At 43.7% G+C, this 17,153-nt stretch overlaps 1 protein-coding gene across 1 annotated transcript in view; it reads left to right on the top strand.

Annotated features, from left to right (window-relative positions):
* The first annotated feature begins 201 nt into the window (after positions 1–201).
* The window catches only part of ATP6V0D2 (ATPase H+ transporting V0 subunit d2), a 54,486-nt gene continuing 37,534 nt past the window's right edge, over positions 202–17,153 (top strand). The window contains exons 1-2 of the mRNA XM_068984142.1: positions 202–331; positions 15,093–15,264. Coding sequence (XP_068840243.1) covers positions 202–331; positions 15,093–15,264 — 302 coding nt within the window. The remainder of the gene's footprint in view (positions 332–15,092; positions 15,265–17,153) is intronic.

Below are 17,153 nucleotides of genomic sequence, written 5' to 3'. Positions count from 1 at the left end.
ACCCGCGCGCCCCTCCAGACCCGAGGACCCCTGCAGACCCGCGCGCCCCTCCAGACCCGAGGGCCCCTGCAGACCCGCGCGCCCCTCCAGACCCGAGGGCCCCTGCAGACCCCCGCGCCCCTCCAGACCGGAGCGCCCCTCCAGCGCCGCGCGCCCGTCCGGACCCGAGCGCCCCTGCAGCCACCGGCGGTCTTTCCCGCGATGCTCGAGAGCGCAGAGCTGAACTTCAACGCCGACCATGGCTACCTGGAGGGCCTGGTGCGCGGCTGCAAGGCCGGCCTCCTGACCCGGCGGGACTACGTCAACCTGGTCCAGTGTGAGAACCTAGAAGGTAAGCCCCGCTCTTCGAAAAGGGAAAAAGGGGGCTGACGCGCCGGCTGGAAGGAAGCGCGGGCCAGGGGCTGTGTCCCCCTTGCCTAGTCCAGGGCGGTGTCTTTAGCCCAAGATCCAGACATCAGGGGTCCTGAATTTTGACTAGGGGGAAAAAATTGCATCTCTATTTTCGATAGTCTTCCTTTCATTATGAATATAGGCAACAAATCACAGCTGGTTAGCACTTTGAACGGAAATCCAGTGTTTTCATATCCTCTTATTGTTCTTGCAGATGCCTTGAAATACCGTTTATGCTTTCACTGTTTCAAAGTATGCCAGATATTGGACTCATCCTTGATATTGACTGTCTTAATAAAGAAGCACGTTGTCACACATTTTACAATTTCTTAGTAACGATATTTTGATATATATTGTTTTCTTTGTAATTCTATATATTTTTATTCTACATGTTTATAAATATTTGGAGAAGGGTGTTTGGAGAAGGGTGTCACTAAACTGTCCAGGGATCTACAGCCTTAATTCCCCCTCCTCCCCCGCCCCTCAAACTTTGGTATAGGGAATTTTATTCTATCTGCTTTCTCGGTGTCTATTAATATGAGGGCATGTGTATTTGAGATTTGTCTTCATTGGAGCTTAAGAAAAACAATCAAGAGACAGGCATGTGGTGAGGCCACCCTGGATTCAAAAGCCCTGAGTTTGACCTCTACTGGAGAAGGAAATGGCAACCCACTCCAGTATTCCTGCCTGGAGAATCCCAGGGATGGAGGAGCCTGGTAGGCTACAGTCCATGGGGTCACAAAGAGTCGGACACGACTGAGCGACTTCACTTCACTTCACTTCACTTGACCTCTACAGAGGGTCGGACCTGAAGGTCAAAACCTCCGAGCCTGATTCCTTCTTTGTAAAACTGGGTGGTAATGCTGCCTGCTCTGCCGAGTGGTTTGGAGAAATAAATAAGGCAATACACAAGAGAATGTGTGAAGAGCTCTGAAGCACTCTTGTTCTTTAGTCGCTAAGATGTGTCCGACTCTTTGTGACCCCATGGACTGCAGCACGCCAGGCTTCCCTGTTCTTCACCACTTCCCAGAGTTTGCTCGAACTCATGTCCATTCAGTCAGTGATGCCATCCAACCATCTGTCATCCCCTTCTCCTCCTGCCTTCAATCTTTCCCAGCATCAGGGTCTTTCTCTTCCAATTAATCAGCTCTTCGCATCAGGTGGCCAAAGTATTGGAGCTTCAGCTTCAGCATCAGTCCTTCCAGTGAATGTTCAAGGTTGATTTTCTTTAGGACTCTACAAAGCCAATTATCTTTTTTTTTTTTAACCATTTTACTGAGATATGATTGACATACAAAAGCTGTACATATTTAATGTATACAACTTGATGAGCTTAGGGATGAGTATACACCTGGGAAATCACCAGTGTGCCATGAACCCATCTGACCCCTCTAAAGGTTTTCTCCTGCCCTCTATTGTTTGTGCTTGTGCATGTGTGCGTGAGGACTACAGCTCCAGGCTCTACAGCAGATCTCTAGGACCCATTTGTCTTGTGTAACCAGCACTGCATACCCTTTGACCAGTGCCTCCTGACTTCCCCTTCCTCTCTGGAAATTAAACTACAATGTTTTCAAAGCCTTACCAAAGATTTCACATCTGTAATATAGTATTTTTATTATTAAAGGGGCTTCCCTGGTGGCTCAGACAGTAAAGCGTCTGCCTGCAATGTGGGAAACCCGGGTTCAATCCCTGGGTCAGGAAGATCCCCTGGAGAAGTAAATGGCAACCCACTCCAGTGCTCTTGCCTGGAAAATTCCATGGAAGGAGGAGCCTGATGGGCAATAGTCCATGGATGGGGTCGCAAAGAGTCGGATACGACTGAGCGACTTCACTTTCACTTTATTATTAAATACGGCTACATTTATAACTTTGAAACATGCTTATAAAAGCATTATAATGTCAATAATAGGGTGCTTTAAAATGTTCAGATCATTCTAGAAAAAACAAGACAGTAATAAACTGCCAGGAAGAGTATTAGAAAGCGAAAACAAGACAGAAAAACAAGGTGACTTTGTAGGCTTCCCAGGCAGGGCTGAGGGTAAAGCCAAACAGAATTAAGGCAGAACTGCCTAAGTTAAGAGAACTCCTCTCTTTTCATTAGCGATGGAAATGGCTAGACAAGTCTTGTAGATGATAACTAATTCTGTTGGCTACAAATAGTTGCAATTTAACTCCAAATCCTAGGTCATTTCAGCATATTTAATTTGGAGTTTGGTGCCTGGAGAACACATATAGAAAATAAGCATAAATTGAGGTAGAAGAAATTAATGAGTACAAGGCAGAATGAATGCTTCCGAGAGAAACCATTTGAATGAATTCAGTAGTTCTCAGCAGGCTTTTAAATGAGTTGAGGAATGCAAATTTAAACACAAACCATACATAAATGTCTTCGTGATACAAAGCAAGGTTTAAGCCTGCTCACTAAAGAATTCAGAGAGAAACCACCCTCAGCTTCAATTTGGGGGAGAAGGAAAGGTTTCAGACTCTTGAAGCCCTGAAGAGTGAATTTCTTAGAAAAATACACACAGGTGCACACATACGGAATTTTCCATGTACTATCAAGGAGTCACGGAGCAGCTGAAGTCATCCTGAGCCCCGAATAAGAAACCTTGCTACGTACACCGTTCGTTATTTTCATGATATCTCATGGTTTCTACCTTTCTTTTCTCCCAGTAATGTTTCTTTGTCATCCATTCATTTCACAGCTGTGTTTGAATCTGTTCCCAATCTTTTTGGAGACTCTTGTGAATATCAAATATGCCCTCAAACTGCATCTTCAGTTGAGGACTCTGAGGCTTGGCGTGGCTATGACCAATCTAACCAGCTCACCAAGGGTGAGGTATGCAGACATCCGCATCTATTATACTTTTTCCACTAGAAGTCTGCCTCCTGAGCATGAATGGAAGATCCATGAATAGGTTGATGTTGCTCTCAGCTCCATTTTGATATAGAAAATAATAAGGTCTGCCTTGCCTGTTTATCTTATAGGATGTTGGGAAATAAGGCACTTGTGAAAATCAGCTCAGCTATTGCATCTGTGAATTCACTGAGAGAAACCCAGCCACCCGCAGCTGGCTTAAAACACACGGGGAGCAATCATGGATATTCCTTGGGACAGAAGTTATGGACTTTAGGATTTCTGTTTACTTTTGCACGTAATGTACACCATACACGTGACGGGGAAAGAAGGGCAGGGAAAGCACTGTCGGGATAGTACTGTGTGTCGAAGCAGGCACTTATGGTAAAGGAAAGCTAATTTGGCAAAGATTAAATTTGCTTTTAGTCTCTTAAATTTCTCTAGTCTTTAAAAGAAAAGTATCCTGGCACCAACGAATTGTTTTAGAACCACTTACCAGGAACACAGGAGGTTTCAGGTCATTTTGGAAGAAAGAAATATGAAGACTGTCCACAAAAGCTTTGAAAAATCCTGGCATTTATGACTGCGCAAGTGAGTGTGGTCAGAAATACTCACTTGCTCCAAGATCTGACCCTGACTAACAGCCGCCTGAACCAGTCACTAGGACCCTCTATTTCAGGCCCTCCATGGCTCAGTCCTTCCCAGGAATAGGGAGGAAGCCAGTTCACATAGCCAGTTCACTGGTACTGCACACAGAAAATTCCTAACAAGTGACTTCTAAAAAAAGTTATTTACAATTAACTTGAACCAAAATAATAATGTGAAAGGGCCATAAAATTGTCTTTAGAAGAATTAACACTGCTAATTTTTAATTAATTTTTTTTTAGAGCAGCTATAGGTTCACAGCAAAATTTAGGAGAAAGTACAGAGAATTTTTATATAACCCCTGCTCCCACACATGCCTAGCCTCCCCGTTATCAGCGTCCTCCACTAGAGAGGTGCATTTTTTATAATCCGTGAACCTACGCTCGATACGTCATAATCACGCAGAGTCCAGAGTTTACATTGCAACCACTCATACATTCTATGTTGTTCATTCACTCAGTCGTGTCCGACTCTTTGAGACCCCTTGGACTGCAGCACACCAGGCTTCCCTGTCCTTCACCATCTCCCAGAACTTACTCAAACTCATGTCCATTGAGTCGGTGAGGCCATCCAACCATCTTGCCCTTTGTCGTCCCCTTCTCCTCCCGCCTTCAATCTTTCCAAGCACCAGGGTCTTTTCTAATGAGTCAGCGCTGCCAATCAGGTGGCCAAAATATTGGAGCTTCAGCATCAGGCCTTCCAATGAATATTCAGGACTGATCTTTAGGATTGACTGGTTTGATCACCTTATAGTCCCAGGGACTCTCAAGAGTCTTCTCCAACACCACAGTTCAGAAGCATCAGTTCTTCAGTGTTCAGCCTTCTTTATGGTCCAGTTCTCACATCCATACATGACTATCGGTAAAACCATAGCTTTGATTATATGGACCTTTGTTGACAAAGTCATGTCTCTGCTTTTTATATACTGCATAGCTTTTCTCCCAAGGAGCAAGTGTCTTCTAATTTCAGGGTTGCAGTCACCATCTGCAGTGATTTTGGCGCCCAAGAAATTAAAGTCTGTCACTGTTTCCCCATCTATTTGCCATGAAGTGATGGGACAGACGCCATGATCTTAGTTTTTTGACTATTGAGTATTAAGCCAGATTTTTCACTCTCCTCTTTCATATTCTATGGGAATGGACAAATGTACAACATGTGTCCACGACTGTTACATTATGCAGAGTATTTTAACGGCCCTGAAATTATTCTGTGATCTGACTGCTCTCCGTATCTGTGACCCCCTGCAGGAACCACTGGTCATTGTGCTGTTTCCCTAGTCTGGCCTTTTCCAGAATGTCACACAGTTGGGATCATTAAGTATGTAACCTTTCCAGACTGGTTTCTTTCACTTAGTAACATACATTTGGTGCTCCTTCATGTCTTTTCATGGCAACAATGCTATTTTCATTAGATTTTTAATCGTTTGTAAGTATTCTTTCCTCTTCAAAAAAAAAAAAAAAAGACAAAGTGGTAAGAGGAACACTTCAGAGCTCAAAAATTGAGTAAGAAAGAGCCTTCCCTGGTGGCTCAGAGGTAAGGAATCCACCTGCAATGCTGGAGACGCAGGTTGGATCCCTGGGTGGTGAAGGTCCCCTGGAGAAGGAAGTGGCCACCCTCTGCAGTATTCCTGCCTGAGAATTCCATGGACAGAGGAGCCGGGGCCGGGAGGAGGGCGTGGGGGTGGTGGGGTGGGCTGCAGTCCACGGGACTGCAACTAAGCAACAAGCAGCAGCAAGCGTTCTCTAAAGTCCGTGGTGAACGTGACCCCGGCTCTCGGGTATGGTGAGAGGTCTGGACCCAGCCTTTCCCTTGTTGTCTCTGCCGTCATTTTTGGGAAGCGAATGAGAGGCGCTGCTTACAGCTTACGCACAATCATTAATGCTTCCTTTTCAAGGGACATGACCTCCATTCCTTTCCAACCGTGGCTTCATGTGGGAATTAATGCATGTACTCAGCCCTTTCTAGTTAGAGCCAGGGAAGGAAAGATGAAAAAGATAATACCCAGCCCTAAAAGGGCTCCCACTCTAAAGAATAAAAACACTGAAAGAGTAAGAACCCCTTAATGAGAATGGTTGGGCCTCAAAATTCTAAATGCATGTACACTTGGCCTGGGACTTCATGTAGCGTTGTTGGGACTGGCAGAAAATGAAAAACAAATCAAATGTCCACTGTAATGGAGATGGTTAAATAAATTATGAAACAGTTACATAATGTAATATCCTATAACTACAAAAAAAAGAAAAGGCTTAATAAACTGTGAAAGGATTCATGTGGAATTAAAAATAGCAGTTATTGGGACTAGTAATGAGTGGCAGGCATGTAGATACGTAGTAGTACTTTGACAAGTAGGAGACCTTATCTATGCTATGCTAAGTCGCTTCAGTCATGTCTGACTCTGTGTGACCCCATAGACGGCAGCCCACCAGGCTCCTCCGTCCCTGGGATTCTCCAGGCAAGAACACTGGAGTGGGTTGCCATTTCCTTCTCCAATGCATGAAAATGAAAATACCTACTATCTATTAAAAGGTATTCTAACTTTTAAAAAACTCTTATAGAAGGAACACTTTTATTTCAAAGGGATTTCACCAATCTCCTTTACACATTATTTGTACCTCTAATTATGTGAAAATGAAAGTGTTAGTCACTGAGGCATGTCCAACTCTTTGGGACCCCACAGACTGGGGCCCACCAGGCTCCTCTGTCCATGGTTTCTCCAGACAAGGATACTGGAGTGGGTTGCCATGCCCTCCTCCAGGGGATCGTCCCGACCCAGGGATGGAACCCAGGTCTCCCGCATTGCAGGCAGATTCTTTACTATCTGAGCTACCCAGGAACCCCTAATTATAGTATTTATTTTCTCTGCCTTGTATAAAAAATGCATATACAATATTATCAGTGTTCAAAAATACTTTCATCAGGCAGGATAAATTTAACTCAGTTTAAAAGCTAGACAGCTTTGGCCTATGAGGATTAAACCAGTGACCTTGGCATTGTTAGCACCACACTCTAACCAACGGGGCTACCCTGGTGGCTCAGACAGTAAAGAATCTTCCTGAAAGGCAGGAGACCTGAGTCTGATCCCTGGGTTGGGAAGATCCCCTGGAAGACAGCATGACAACCCACTCCAGTATTCTGGCCTGGAAAATCCCATGGACAAAGGAGTCTGGCGGGCTATAGTCCATAGGGTCACACAGAGTCGGACACGACTGAAGCTGCTGAGCAGCAGCAGCTAAGCAGTTGAGCTAACTGGCCAATTTCCATCCCATCTCTACCTGGTAAGCGTTTCCTCAGAGCTCTTCTGCCTTTCTCTACAGTTATTCCTTCAGCCACAAATTCCATTCTGCATCTTCCTTGCCTGGAGAATGCGCATTCCTCTTTAAAGTCTCCATTCGAGGTCACTTTCTCTATAAACCCCTTTCTACTCACTCCTGTTGGGACAGAATAGACAGGCCTCAATTTTGTGCTTTACTGTGCTGTGTAATGTACCTGATTCTGTACAGCATCTGTGATATTTGTGTAAGAATGTCACTCTGGGGCAGGACGTTTCTCTGGTTTATCTATCTAGTCCCCTGAATTATCACAGTTCAGTTCAGTTCAGCCGCTCAGTCTTGTCCGACTTTTTGTGACCCCATGAATCGCAGCACGCCAGGCCTCCCTGTCCATCACCATCTCCCGGAGTTCACTCAGACTCATGTCCATTGAGTCGGTGATGCAATCCAGCCATTTCATCCTCTGTCCTCCCCTTCTCCTCCTGCCCCCAATCCCTGCCAGCATCAGAGTCTTTTCCAATGAGTCAACTCTTCGCATGAGGTGGCCAAAGTATTGGAGTTTCAGCTTCAGCATCAGTCCTTCCAAAGAACACTCAGGGCTGATCTCCTTTAGAATGGACTGCTTGGATCTCCTTGCAGTCCAAGGGACTCTCAAAAGTCTTCTCCAACACCACAGTTCAAAAGCATCAATTCTTCGGCGCTCAGCTTTGTTCACAGTCCAACTCTCACATCCATACATGATCACTGGAAAAACCATAGGCTTAACTAAATGGACCTTTGTAGGCAAAGTGATGTCTCTGCTTTTGAATATGCTATCTAGGTTGGTGATAACTTTTCTTCCAAGGAGTAAGGGTCTTTTAATTTCATGGCTGCAGTCACCATCTGCAGTGATTTTGGAGCACCCCCCAAATAAAGTCTGGCACTGTTTGCACTGTTTCCCCATCTATTTCCCATGAAGTGATGGAACCGGATGCCATGATCTTAGTTTTCTGAATGTTGAGCTTTAAGCCAACTTTTTCACTCTCCTCTTTCACTTTCATCAAGAGGCTTTTGAGTTCCTCTTCACTTTCTGCCATAAGGGTGGTGTCATCTGCATATCTGAGATTATTGATATTTCTCCCGGCAATCTTGATTCCAGCTTGTGCTTCTTCCAACCCAGCGTTTCTCATGATGTACTCTGCATAGAAGTTAAATAAGCAGGGTGACAATATACAGCCTTGACGTACTCCTTTTCCTATTTGGAACCAGTCTGTTGTTCCATGTCCAGTTCTAACTGTTGCTTCCTGACCTGCATATAGGTTTCTCAAGAGGCAGGTCAGGTGCTCTGGTATCCCCATCTCCCTCAGAATTTTCCACAGTTTCTTGTGATCCACACAGTTGGAGGCTTTGGCATAGTCAATAAAGCAGAAATAGATGTTTTTCTGGAACTCTTTTGCTTTTTCCATGATCCAGCAGATGTTGGCAATTTGATTTCTGGTTCCTCTGCCTTTTGTAAAACCAGCTTGAACATCTGGAAGTTCATGGTTCATGTATTGCTGAAGCCTGGCTTGGAGAATTTTGAGCATTACTTTACTAGCATGTGAGATGAGTACAATTGTGTGGTAGTTTGAGCATTCTTTGGCATTGCCTTTCTTTGGGATTGGAATGAAAACTTACCTTTTCCAGTCCTGTGGCCACTGCGGAGTTTTCCACATTTGCTGGCATATTCAGTGCAGCACTTTCACAGCATCATCTTTCAGGATTTGAAATAGCTCAACTGGAATGCCATCACCTCCACTAGCTTTGTTCGTAGTGATGCTTTCAAAGGCCCACTTGACTTCACATTCCAGGAAGTCTGGCTCTAGGTGAGTGATCACACCATTGTGATTATCTGGGTCATGAAGATCTTTTTTGTACAGTTCTTCTGTGTATTCTTGCCACCTCTTCTTAATATCTTCTGCATCTGTTAGGTCCATACCATTTCTGTCCTTTATTGAGCCCATCTTTGCATGAAATGTTCCCTTGATATCTCTAATTTTCTTGAAGAGATCTCTAGTCTTTCCCATTCTGTTGTTTTCCTCTATTTCTTTGCATTGATCGCGGAGGAAGGCTTTTTTATCTCTTCTTGCTATTCTTTGGAACTCTGCATTCAGATGCTTATATCTTTCCTTTTCTCCTTTGCATTTCACTTCTCTTCTTTTCAGAGCTATTTGTAAAGATATACTTAACTCCTGAATGAATAAATGAATCTATCCCCTCCTAAATTGTAAGCTTCTCAAGGGCAGAAACTATAAATAGGTCTGCTTATAGAGGTGTCAGTTAAGGAGGTGGGAGAATCCTTTCACAGTGTTAGAGTGTATCAGATCACCACCATGTATACTTTAAGTGCCTTAGAATTTGATTTGTTGGTTATACCTCAGTAAAACTGAACTTTAAAAAAAGACTTTTTTTAAAGGATAGAAACCACACCATATCCCTTTTTGTCTCCTAGCTTCCCTAGCCTAAGGCTGTGTTTTGCACGTGGTAAAAATTTGAAAATATGCAACAGACATGTCTGCCTGTTTAAGTCCTGACTTTGCTTTCTGGGCCTGGGGTATAAGCCAGCTGCTTAACTTTTAGCCATGCTGCCTTCCTTTCTGATTGATGGTATCTCCCTGGCCTAACTCCCAGTTTCTAAGTAATCAGACATTTCTGAAAATGTTTTGTAAACTGTAAATCATGAGAATTCCCAGGAAGTCATAAGAACACCGCCTGGATTACCGTGTATGTACAACAAGAATTAATTTACCCTCTTCTGCTAGACTTTTAAATCCCTAAAAAATCCTTCCCATTTCCTGGTTGTGGTTAATAGTGTTTGGTGTATGACTCTTATGTTGTCGATTCTGCTTTCCTTCAAAGAGCACTGGTTTGTTTTGGAAACAATCATTCTACGAATAAATAAAAACTATTAAAATTTAAGAAGAGTTTATAGCTAGAGGATATATTCAAAAGTAAACTGAATCTTGAAGGACAGTGGGTTGGGAAAATGCCAATGAAACGGGGAACTGGAGGTGGGGTCAGGGGAGTTGAGCTGATAAGCCATTCTCGGCTCTTGGGGAGAATTAATGGACTATTAGTAGAAAAACATAAAAGCATACTGGTGAGGGGTAAAGTGGTTGCCTGCAATACTAGAGTATTACAATAATGCAGGAGTTTGTGCTGGGAAAATTTTCGAGGGCCACTGAAGGTCTAATTATGGAACTTCAGAATACTGAGTGAGGAGAGTCATGTCAGAATCTTCAGTCAAATACCTGTATACATGGAAAGATGTACAAGTTATTTCTCTGAGTCTCAGCTTCTTCATCTATGGAATGGGAATTATTGTTAAGGCTTATATTGTATGTTAAAATCATCTGTCAGTGGTAAAATACAAATAATTTGCAAGTTGCTTTTAATCGGCCTAAAATTCAGTAGCTCCACGCTACTTAGAGGGTCATTCTAAGATCCGAGTGTTTCTTAGGAAAGATGAAAGTCTGAGGCATGGAGTACAGAAAGGAAACAAACCTGGGAGAATCTGTGAAGAGATTGCCACGGGATCTAGGTTTATGACATCGTCACTCTAAACTGGGGTATAAGCAGAGGAACTCTGGGAAGATAGCCAGAAACGATGCAGGGGATTTGGAGTTAGTAAATCTTCAAAGAGGACTTGAAGAAAACTCTTCCAAGTTTCATCACCAGGAAAATGGCAGTACCGTAGCAAAAATGGAGGAAGAAGCAGCATCTGGCTTTAAAAATAGACAGATTTATTCAAATTTAAGTAACTGTAAAGTATGATGGTAATATATTATTTGAGAAAATTCTGATTTAGGGAATAAAAATCAAAGTCTTAGCCAATCGAATCAAATTATTTTGGAAGGAGATAGGTACAAGTAAGAGGGCAAAAAAGGTCTTCATCTACGTTATCTTTTTAAAAGCTGCACAGTAACCCAAAAAGCATACATTCTAACCCATTTTGAAGGTGAGAAAACTGAGTTTGGAAAGGTCAGGTAATTTCCATAAGTTCAGCATCAAGCAGAGTGTGGGGAAGAGGTCGGGGGCTGCTCAAAGATAGCATCCTTCACAAGTACAGGTGCTGCCTTGGCATAAACCTACCTGGAGTGTGACAGTCTGGACACTCATTTTTAAAGAGTCCCAACAGGAAGCTGCACAGAAAAAGAAATGAACTACCAAGCAAACCAACAGAGAAAAGATAGCAACCAGCGAGTTTTTCTGCCTCACTAGTCAAGAGATCTCAGCTAATTCCCTGAGCCCAATGACTGCAACCCACAGAAGAAGCATTTTTACATTATGACTCTTGTACACGCATGCAGGCACATATGCATATATGCTATTATACTCTGTGTGATATGCTCAGATATTTGTTTTAATGGCTGAATCTGTTCCCATTGTGCTACTGTGTTTGGACCTATGAAATGGATTTAGTTGGCAGTGATTGCATAGTTGCTCAACTGAATAAAAAAGAAAATAAAAAAGACACGACTCTGGATAAAAAAAGAGTAATTTTCCAAAGTGTGCTCTGTGGGAGGCTGCATTGTTTTCCAGTGGCTTGGGAAGTTCTGTACCAAATTCTTTCCAAAGAAATCATTCAAATTAATGTATTAAAGGCTTTCAGTTCCTGCAGTTAAGAAGCTTATTTATTCCAAATGTATCTGACCACAAAGCTCTGTTTATCACATACCTATTAAGATAAGCATGGCTTCCCAGTGACTCAGCAAGAATCGCCCTGCCCGTGTAGGAGATGCAGGAGACTCAAGTTCTACCCCTGGGTCGGCAAGATCCCCTGGAGCAGGAAATGGCAACCCACTCCACAATTCTTGCCTGGGAAAGTCCCATGGACAGAGGAGCCTGATGGACTGCAGTCCACGGGATCGCAAAGAGTTGGACGTGACTGAGTGCGTAGGCACACACGTTTACATAAGCACTTGGGGAAATGCGAGGAAAAACATGTGACCCCAAAACTATCAGCATGATCATTATCATCGAAAGATAACGATATTAACTCAGAGCAGATATTTCAAGCTAAGATTTTCTTCAGATCTGATTTCAAGGGTCCCTTGGATCACCTTGGGGTGGGGAGGCAAGGCTCCTTCTAACTTAACTGTCCACCAACCAGTTTTACAAGATTGCTTAAGCAGGGTCTGAAACACTTGAGACATTTAATTTCAGCATCTCACTGGGAGCTGAAAGAGAAACATATGTCACATGAGCCATATATCATGGTTTTGGAAGAAATACCATTGGTGTCACTCCTGTTGGCAAACATTCCTCCGTGCTGAGACTGCACACTGTCAAACTGTATAAAAGTCTCAACTGTCAAAATAACAGCCAAACAAGGCATGGCGCAAGAGTATGCTTTTTTTTTAGGTAAGCTAATTAAATAGGTAATTGAGCAAATAAATTCTGCGGTCAGTCAGATGAAGAGCACTTCTGATGCAAGATCTACTCCAGACCCTGAAGATGCCTGTCTGCTGAGACTCAAGAACCACTTGAGTGCAAGTGCCCCTCGCATCAGCTCCCGGAGCGATTAGCTCATCTCCCACGGGGGCTCCCTGCTATCCTCAGGATCAAGAATGTCACACCAAGGCTTCCTGGGGACAGCCCCTGCATATTTCTCTGGCTTCATTTCTTACCCCTCCTTCTCTCCCACTCAGCTCTTCAACAGCACTTAACTGCTTTGAGTCTCTCGCCCCTCCCCACCGGTACGAATTCATGGCGTGCCTTCCTCGCACTCTTGCACAGAACTTGAAGGCTTAACCTTCTTCTGGAAACTCTCCTAGGTTTGTTTTGCTTTCATCCCTCCGAGTCTTGCTCTCATCTTCTCAGTTCAGTTCAGGGGCTCCGTCGTGGCTGACTCTTTGCGGCCCAGTGGATTGCCGCATGCCAGGCCTCCCTGTCCATCATCAACTCCCGGAGTTTACCCAAACTCATATCCGTCGAGTCATTTTCTATGTTCCCATAAATCAAGGTTCTTATCTTTATCCCTGAACTCAGCTAGGTGCATCATCTGTTTTTTCCTGCCTCTACCTCCACCAGATTATGAGTTTCCTTGAAGATGAGGAATATATTTTGTCTCCTGTGGTAACAGCACATAATAGATACTCAATAAATGTTTCAGTGAAAATTACAATAAAGTCTAGGATGCTCTATTGACTCCAGTCATGTGCTACATGGTGCCAAAGACATTTCTGATGTTCAGATATTTGAGACACTTATGTGTTGGGTACCACCCAAGGAACCAAAAGATAAAAGATATTACTAAGAAACTGGAACTGCCTCTTTGGAGTTAACATATTAAGACTTTGTAATATTTCTGAACAGGAGGTGTGCCAGAAGTATTATCCAGGTATTTTTGAAATTCAGATGAGTGAGGTTAAATAATTACCAATCAATTAAATCATTTAATCATTTTATCTGTTACCTATTCTGTAACAGAATAATTGATAATCTGATTTAATTGATTGGTAATAAAATACAGATTTTTTTTTAAGGTATGATACTGGCTTTGAATCAATTTCACAACGTGATCTTGATGAAGTGACGGGACTGGATGCCATGATCTTTGTTTTTTAAATGTTAAAACCCATTTAGACCCACTGAGACTCACTTTCTTCATCTGTAGGGTAAATATTAGTAATAAACTTTTCTTTGCCATCAAGCAGGGGTGGAGGCTTATTATCCTCAAACAGTTTTCCTAGCACTATTTCCAAATAGTGGCTCAGTTAAAACCAATTTGCAATCTCTGGACGAGGTGGTTTCTAATGTTCTTTTCAACTGTGCTCAATGATTCTAAGTTCTTATGTAATTAAAAGTTGTTTTTTATTATCTGCATTAACATTGAATCTTTTATTGCTTTAGAGATTAACATTCAAGTCTAAATCATATGTAGACCTTATATTAAGGGAACTGTGGTGTTGGAGAAGACTCTTGAGAGTCCCTTGGACTGCAAGGAGATCCAGCCAGTCCATTCTAAAGGAGATCAGTCCTGGGTGTTCTTTGGAAGGAATGACGCTAAAGCTGAAATTCCAGTGCTTTGGCCATCTCATGCGAAGAGTTGACTCATTGGAAAAGACTCTGATGCTGGGAGGGATTGGGGACAGGAGGAGAAGGGGACAACAGAGGATGAGATGGCTGGATGGCATCACCGACTCAATGGATGTGAGTTTGAGTGAACTCTGGGAGTTTGTGATGGACAGGGAGGCCTGGCGTACTGCAATTCATGGAGTCGCAGAGTAAGACATGACTGAGCGACTGAACTGAACTGAATAAGGTAGTATGCATGTATCGGACTTCCCTGGTGGAAGAGTGGATAAGAATTTACCTGCCAGTGCAGGAAACCAGAGTTCCATCCCTGATCCGGGAAGATTCCACATGCTGCGGAGCAGCTGAGCCCCTGAGTCACAGCTGCTGAAGGCTGAGCGCCGCAGGCCCTGCAGCCACAGCTGAGCCCAGGGACTGGAGCTGCTGAAGGCTGAGCGCCGCGGGCCCTGTGAGCCACAGCTGAGCCCAGGGACTGGAGCTGCTGAAGGCTGAGCGCCGCAGGCCCTGCAGCCACAGCTGAGCCCAGGGACTGGAGCTGCTGAAGGCTGAGCGCCGCGGGCCCTGTGAGCCACAGCTCCTGAGCCCACGGGCTGTAGCTACTGAAGCCTGAGTGCCGCGGGCCCTGTGAGCCACAGCTGAGCCAAGGGGCTGGAGCTACTGAAGCCCACGCACAGGAATCTGTGCTCGGCAGCAGGAAACGTCACCGCAGCTAGAGAGTCCACAGGCAGCAGCAAAGACCCAGTGCAATCAAATAAATAATAAACAGTAAATAAGTATGCATTGATCATAAAGTTACTGCAAGTTCAGTCAGTGTTGTAAAGCTTTTTCATGCATGTTCCAAATTTAACCTGATCTGGTGCTTTGCTTAATTTCAGATCTGAAAATTCATCTCCAGACCACGGATTATGGCAACTTCTTGGCTAATCAAGCCACTCCTCTTACTGTTTCCGTTATTGACACCGAGATGAGGAAAAAGCTCTGCAGAGAGTTTGAGTATTTCCGGAATCACTCCCTGGAGCCGCTAAGCACCTTTTTCACATACATGACGTAAGTGACAGCAGGGGCCCCTGCTCCCCCCCAGGGTGACTGCAAACGACCCCCTAAGAGTTCCAGGTGGGGTTAGGCTGGCCCGCAGTTCAAGACCACTTCTGTTGTTTGTAAGTTTAATGCATTCAAATCTGAGAACTGAGAAGAGCCTGTCTTATCTTAGTGTTAGTCACTCCATCCCCAGACTCTTTGTGACCCCATGGACTGTAGTCCACCAGACTCCTCTGCCCATGGGATTCTCCAGGCAAGAATACTGGAGTGGGTGGCCAGTCCCTTCTCCAGGGGATCTTCCCGACCCAAGGATCAAACCCGGATCTCCCATATTGCTGGCAGATTCTCTACCGTCTGAGCGACCAGGAAAGAGCTTAGAGCCACATTTTCACTATTAGAAAATAGATTTCATTTACTTATAAACATGATTAGGTCATTCATTCTAAGCAGTGATAAGTGCTGCTGATATTTGAAACATTCCAGCTGTTGGAACTGAAGGTAGGTACTACGCCACATTTTCAGATCGATTGTCAAGGTGGGGTTGAAATATCACAGATCTTTCTTAAAGTCACACCTACCCCTTCAACAGAATAAGGAGTTCCCATCATAGTTGCTGCTGCTGCTGCTGCTAAGTCACTTCAGTCATGTCCGACTCTGTGAGACCCCAAAGACGGCAGCCCACTAGGCTCCCCCGTTCCTGGGATTCTCCAGGCAAGAATACTGGAGTGAATTGCCATTTCCTTCTCCAACGCATGAAAGTGAAAAGTGAAAGGGAAGTTGCTCAGTCGTGCCCAACTCTTAGCGACCCCATGGGCTGCAGCCTACCAGGATCCTCCGTCCATGGGATTTTCCAAGCAAGAGTACTGGAGTGGGGTGCTATTGCCTTCTCCGCCCATCATAGTTATTTTTATCCCTCTCTGTCACCAGTGGTTCCAGTCTTTCGGTGTAAAGGCCCTTCTTTCTAAAAAGTGTTTGAATTTCTACACAATAATAAATTGTATTTCTTAATCTAGTTAATAAACTATATCCAGTGCTCAAAACTTTGGGCCCCTTTAGTTGTCTTAGCTGATAAGCTGAGAGCAAACGCCCACAAAGGATGAGCCGACTATCATGGTCATATGATTTAGATTAATATACAGCTACGGTTACTACATCCAGGCCACAGACGGGTGCAGAAAGGCTTATAATAGAAATATCCCTCTATTCCACCTATCCCCTTCCTTCCCACACAGTTCTTCCTAAAAGTAAGCACTTCTCAGTTACTTATTATTTTTCTAAGAAAAATTGTACTGTGTATGTATATTGATACATACTCAACCCACCCTACTCCCACCTTTTAATCCATACAGATGACATCAGTTTTTCCCCACTTAATATTTGTTAGAAATATCCTCATCCATGTCATGCATTTTTAATAACTGTGTAGAAGTCCATGTTTGGTATACATTATAACTCAATTTATCAGGCATTATTATGAGTTTGAGTAAACTCCGGGGGTTGGTGATGGACAGGGAGACCTGGTGTGCTGTAGTCCATAGGGTCGCAGAGAGTCGGACATGACTGAGCGACTGAACTGAAGAAGTGAAGTGAAGTGAAGTTGCTCAGTGGTGTCCTGCTCTTTTTTTTTTTTCTATTACAAAAAGTTTTGCAACTAGCTCTAACTCATTATAGTGTAGGCCTTGAATTTATTTCTAAGCTAAATTTCTAGCAGTGCAAGGAGTGAGTCAAAGGAATGTCCTTTTGTTTATTTTAGAAAATTTGCTAAGTTGAACGCAACAGAAGTAGCACCAATTTGTACCCCAAAACAGTGCGTGAGAAGGCCTGTGCCCCTACACCACTACCAACATCAGATATTATCTTTTTAATTTTTACCCTAACAATATGTTAAAAACTATCTC

Source organism: Capricornis sumatraensis, chromosome 11 (genome assembly GCF_032405125.1).
Source record: "Capricornis sumatraensis isolate serow.1 chromosome 11, serow.2, whole genome shotgun sequence".
NCBI lineage: Eukaryota > Metazoa > Chordata > Mammalia > Artiodactyla > Bovidae > Capricornis > Capricornis sumatraensis.
Note: the sequence above shows the minus strand (reverse complement) of the source record. Positions and strands in the feature narration are given on the sequence as shown.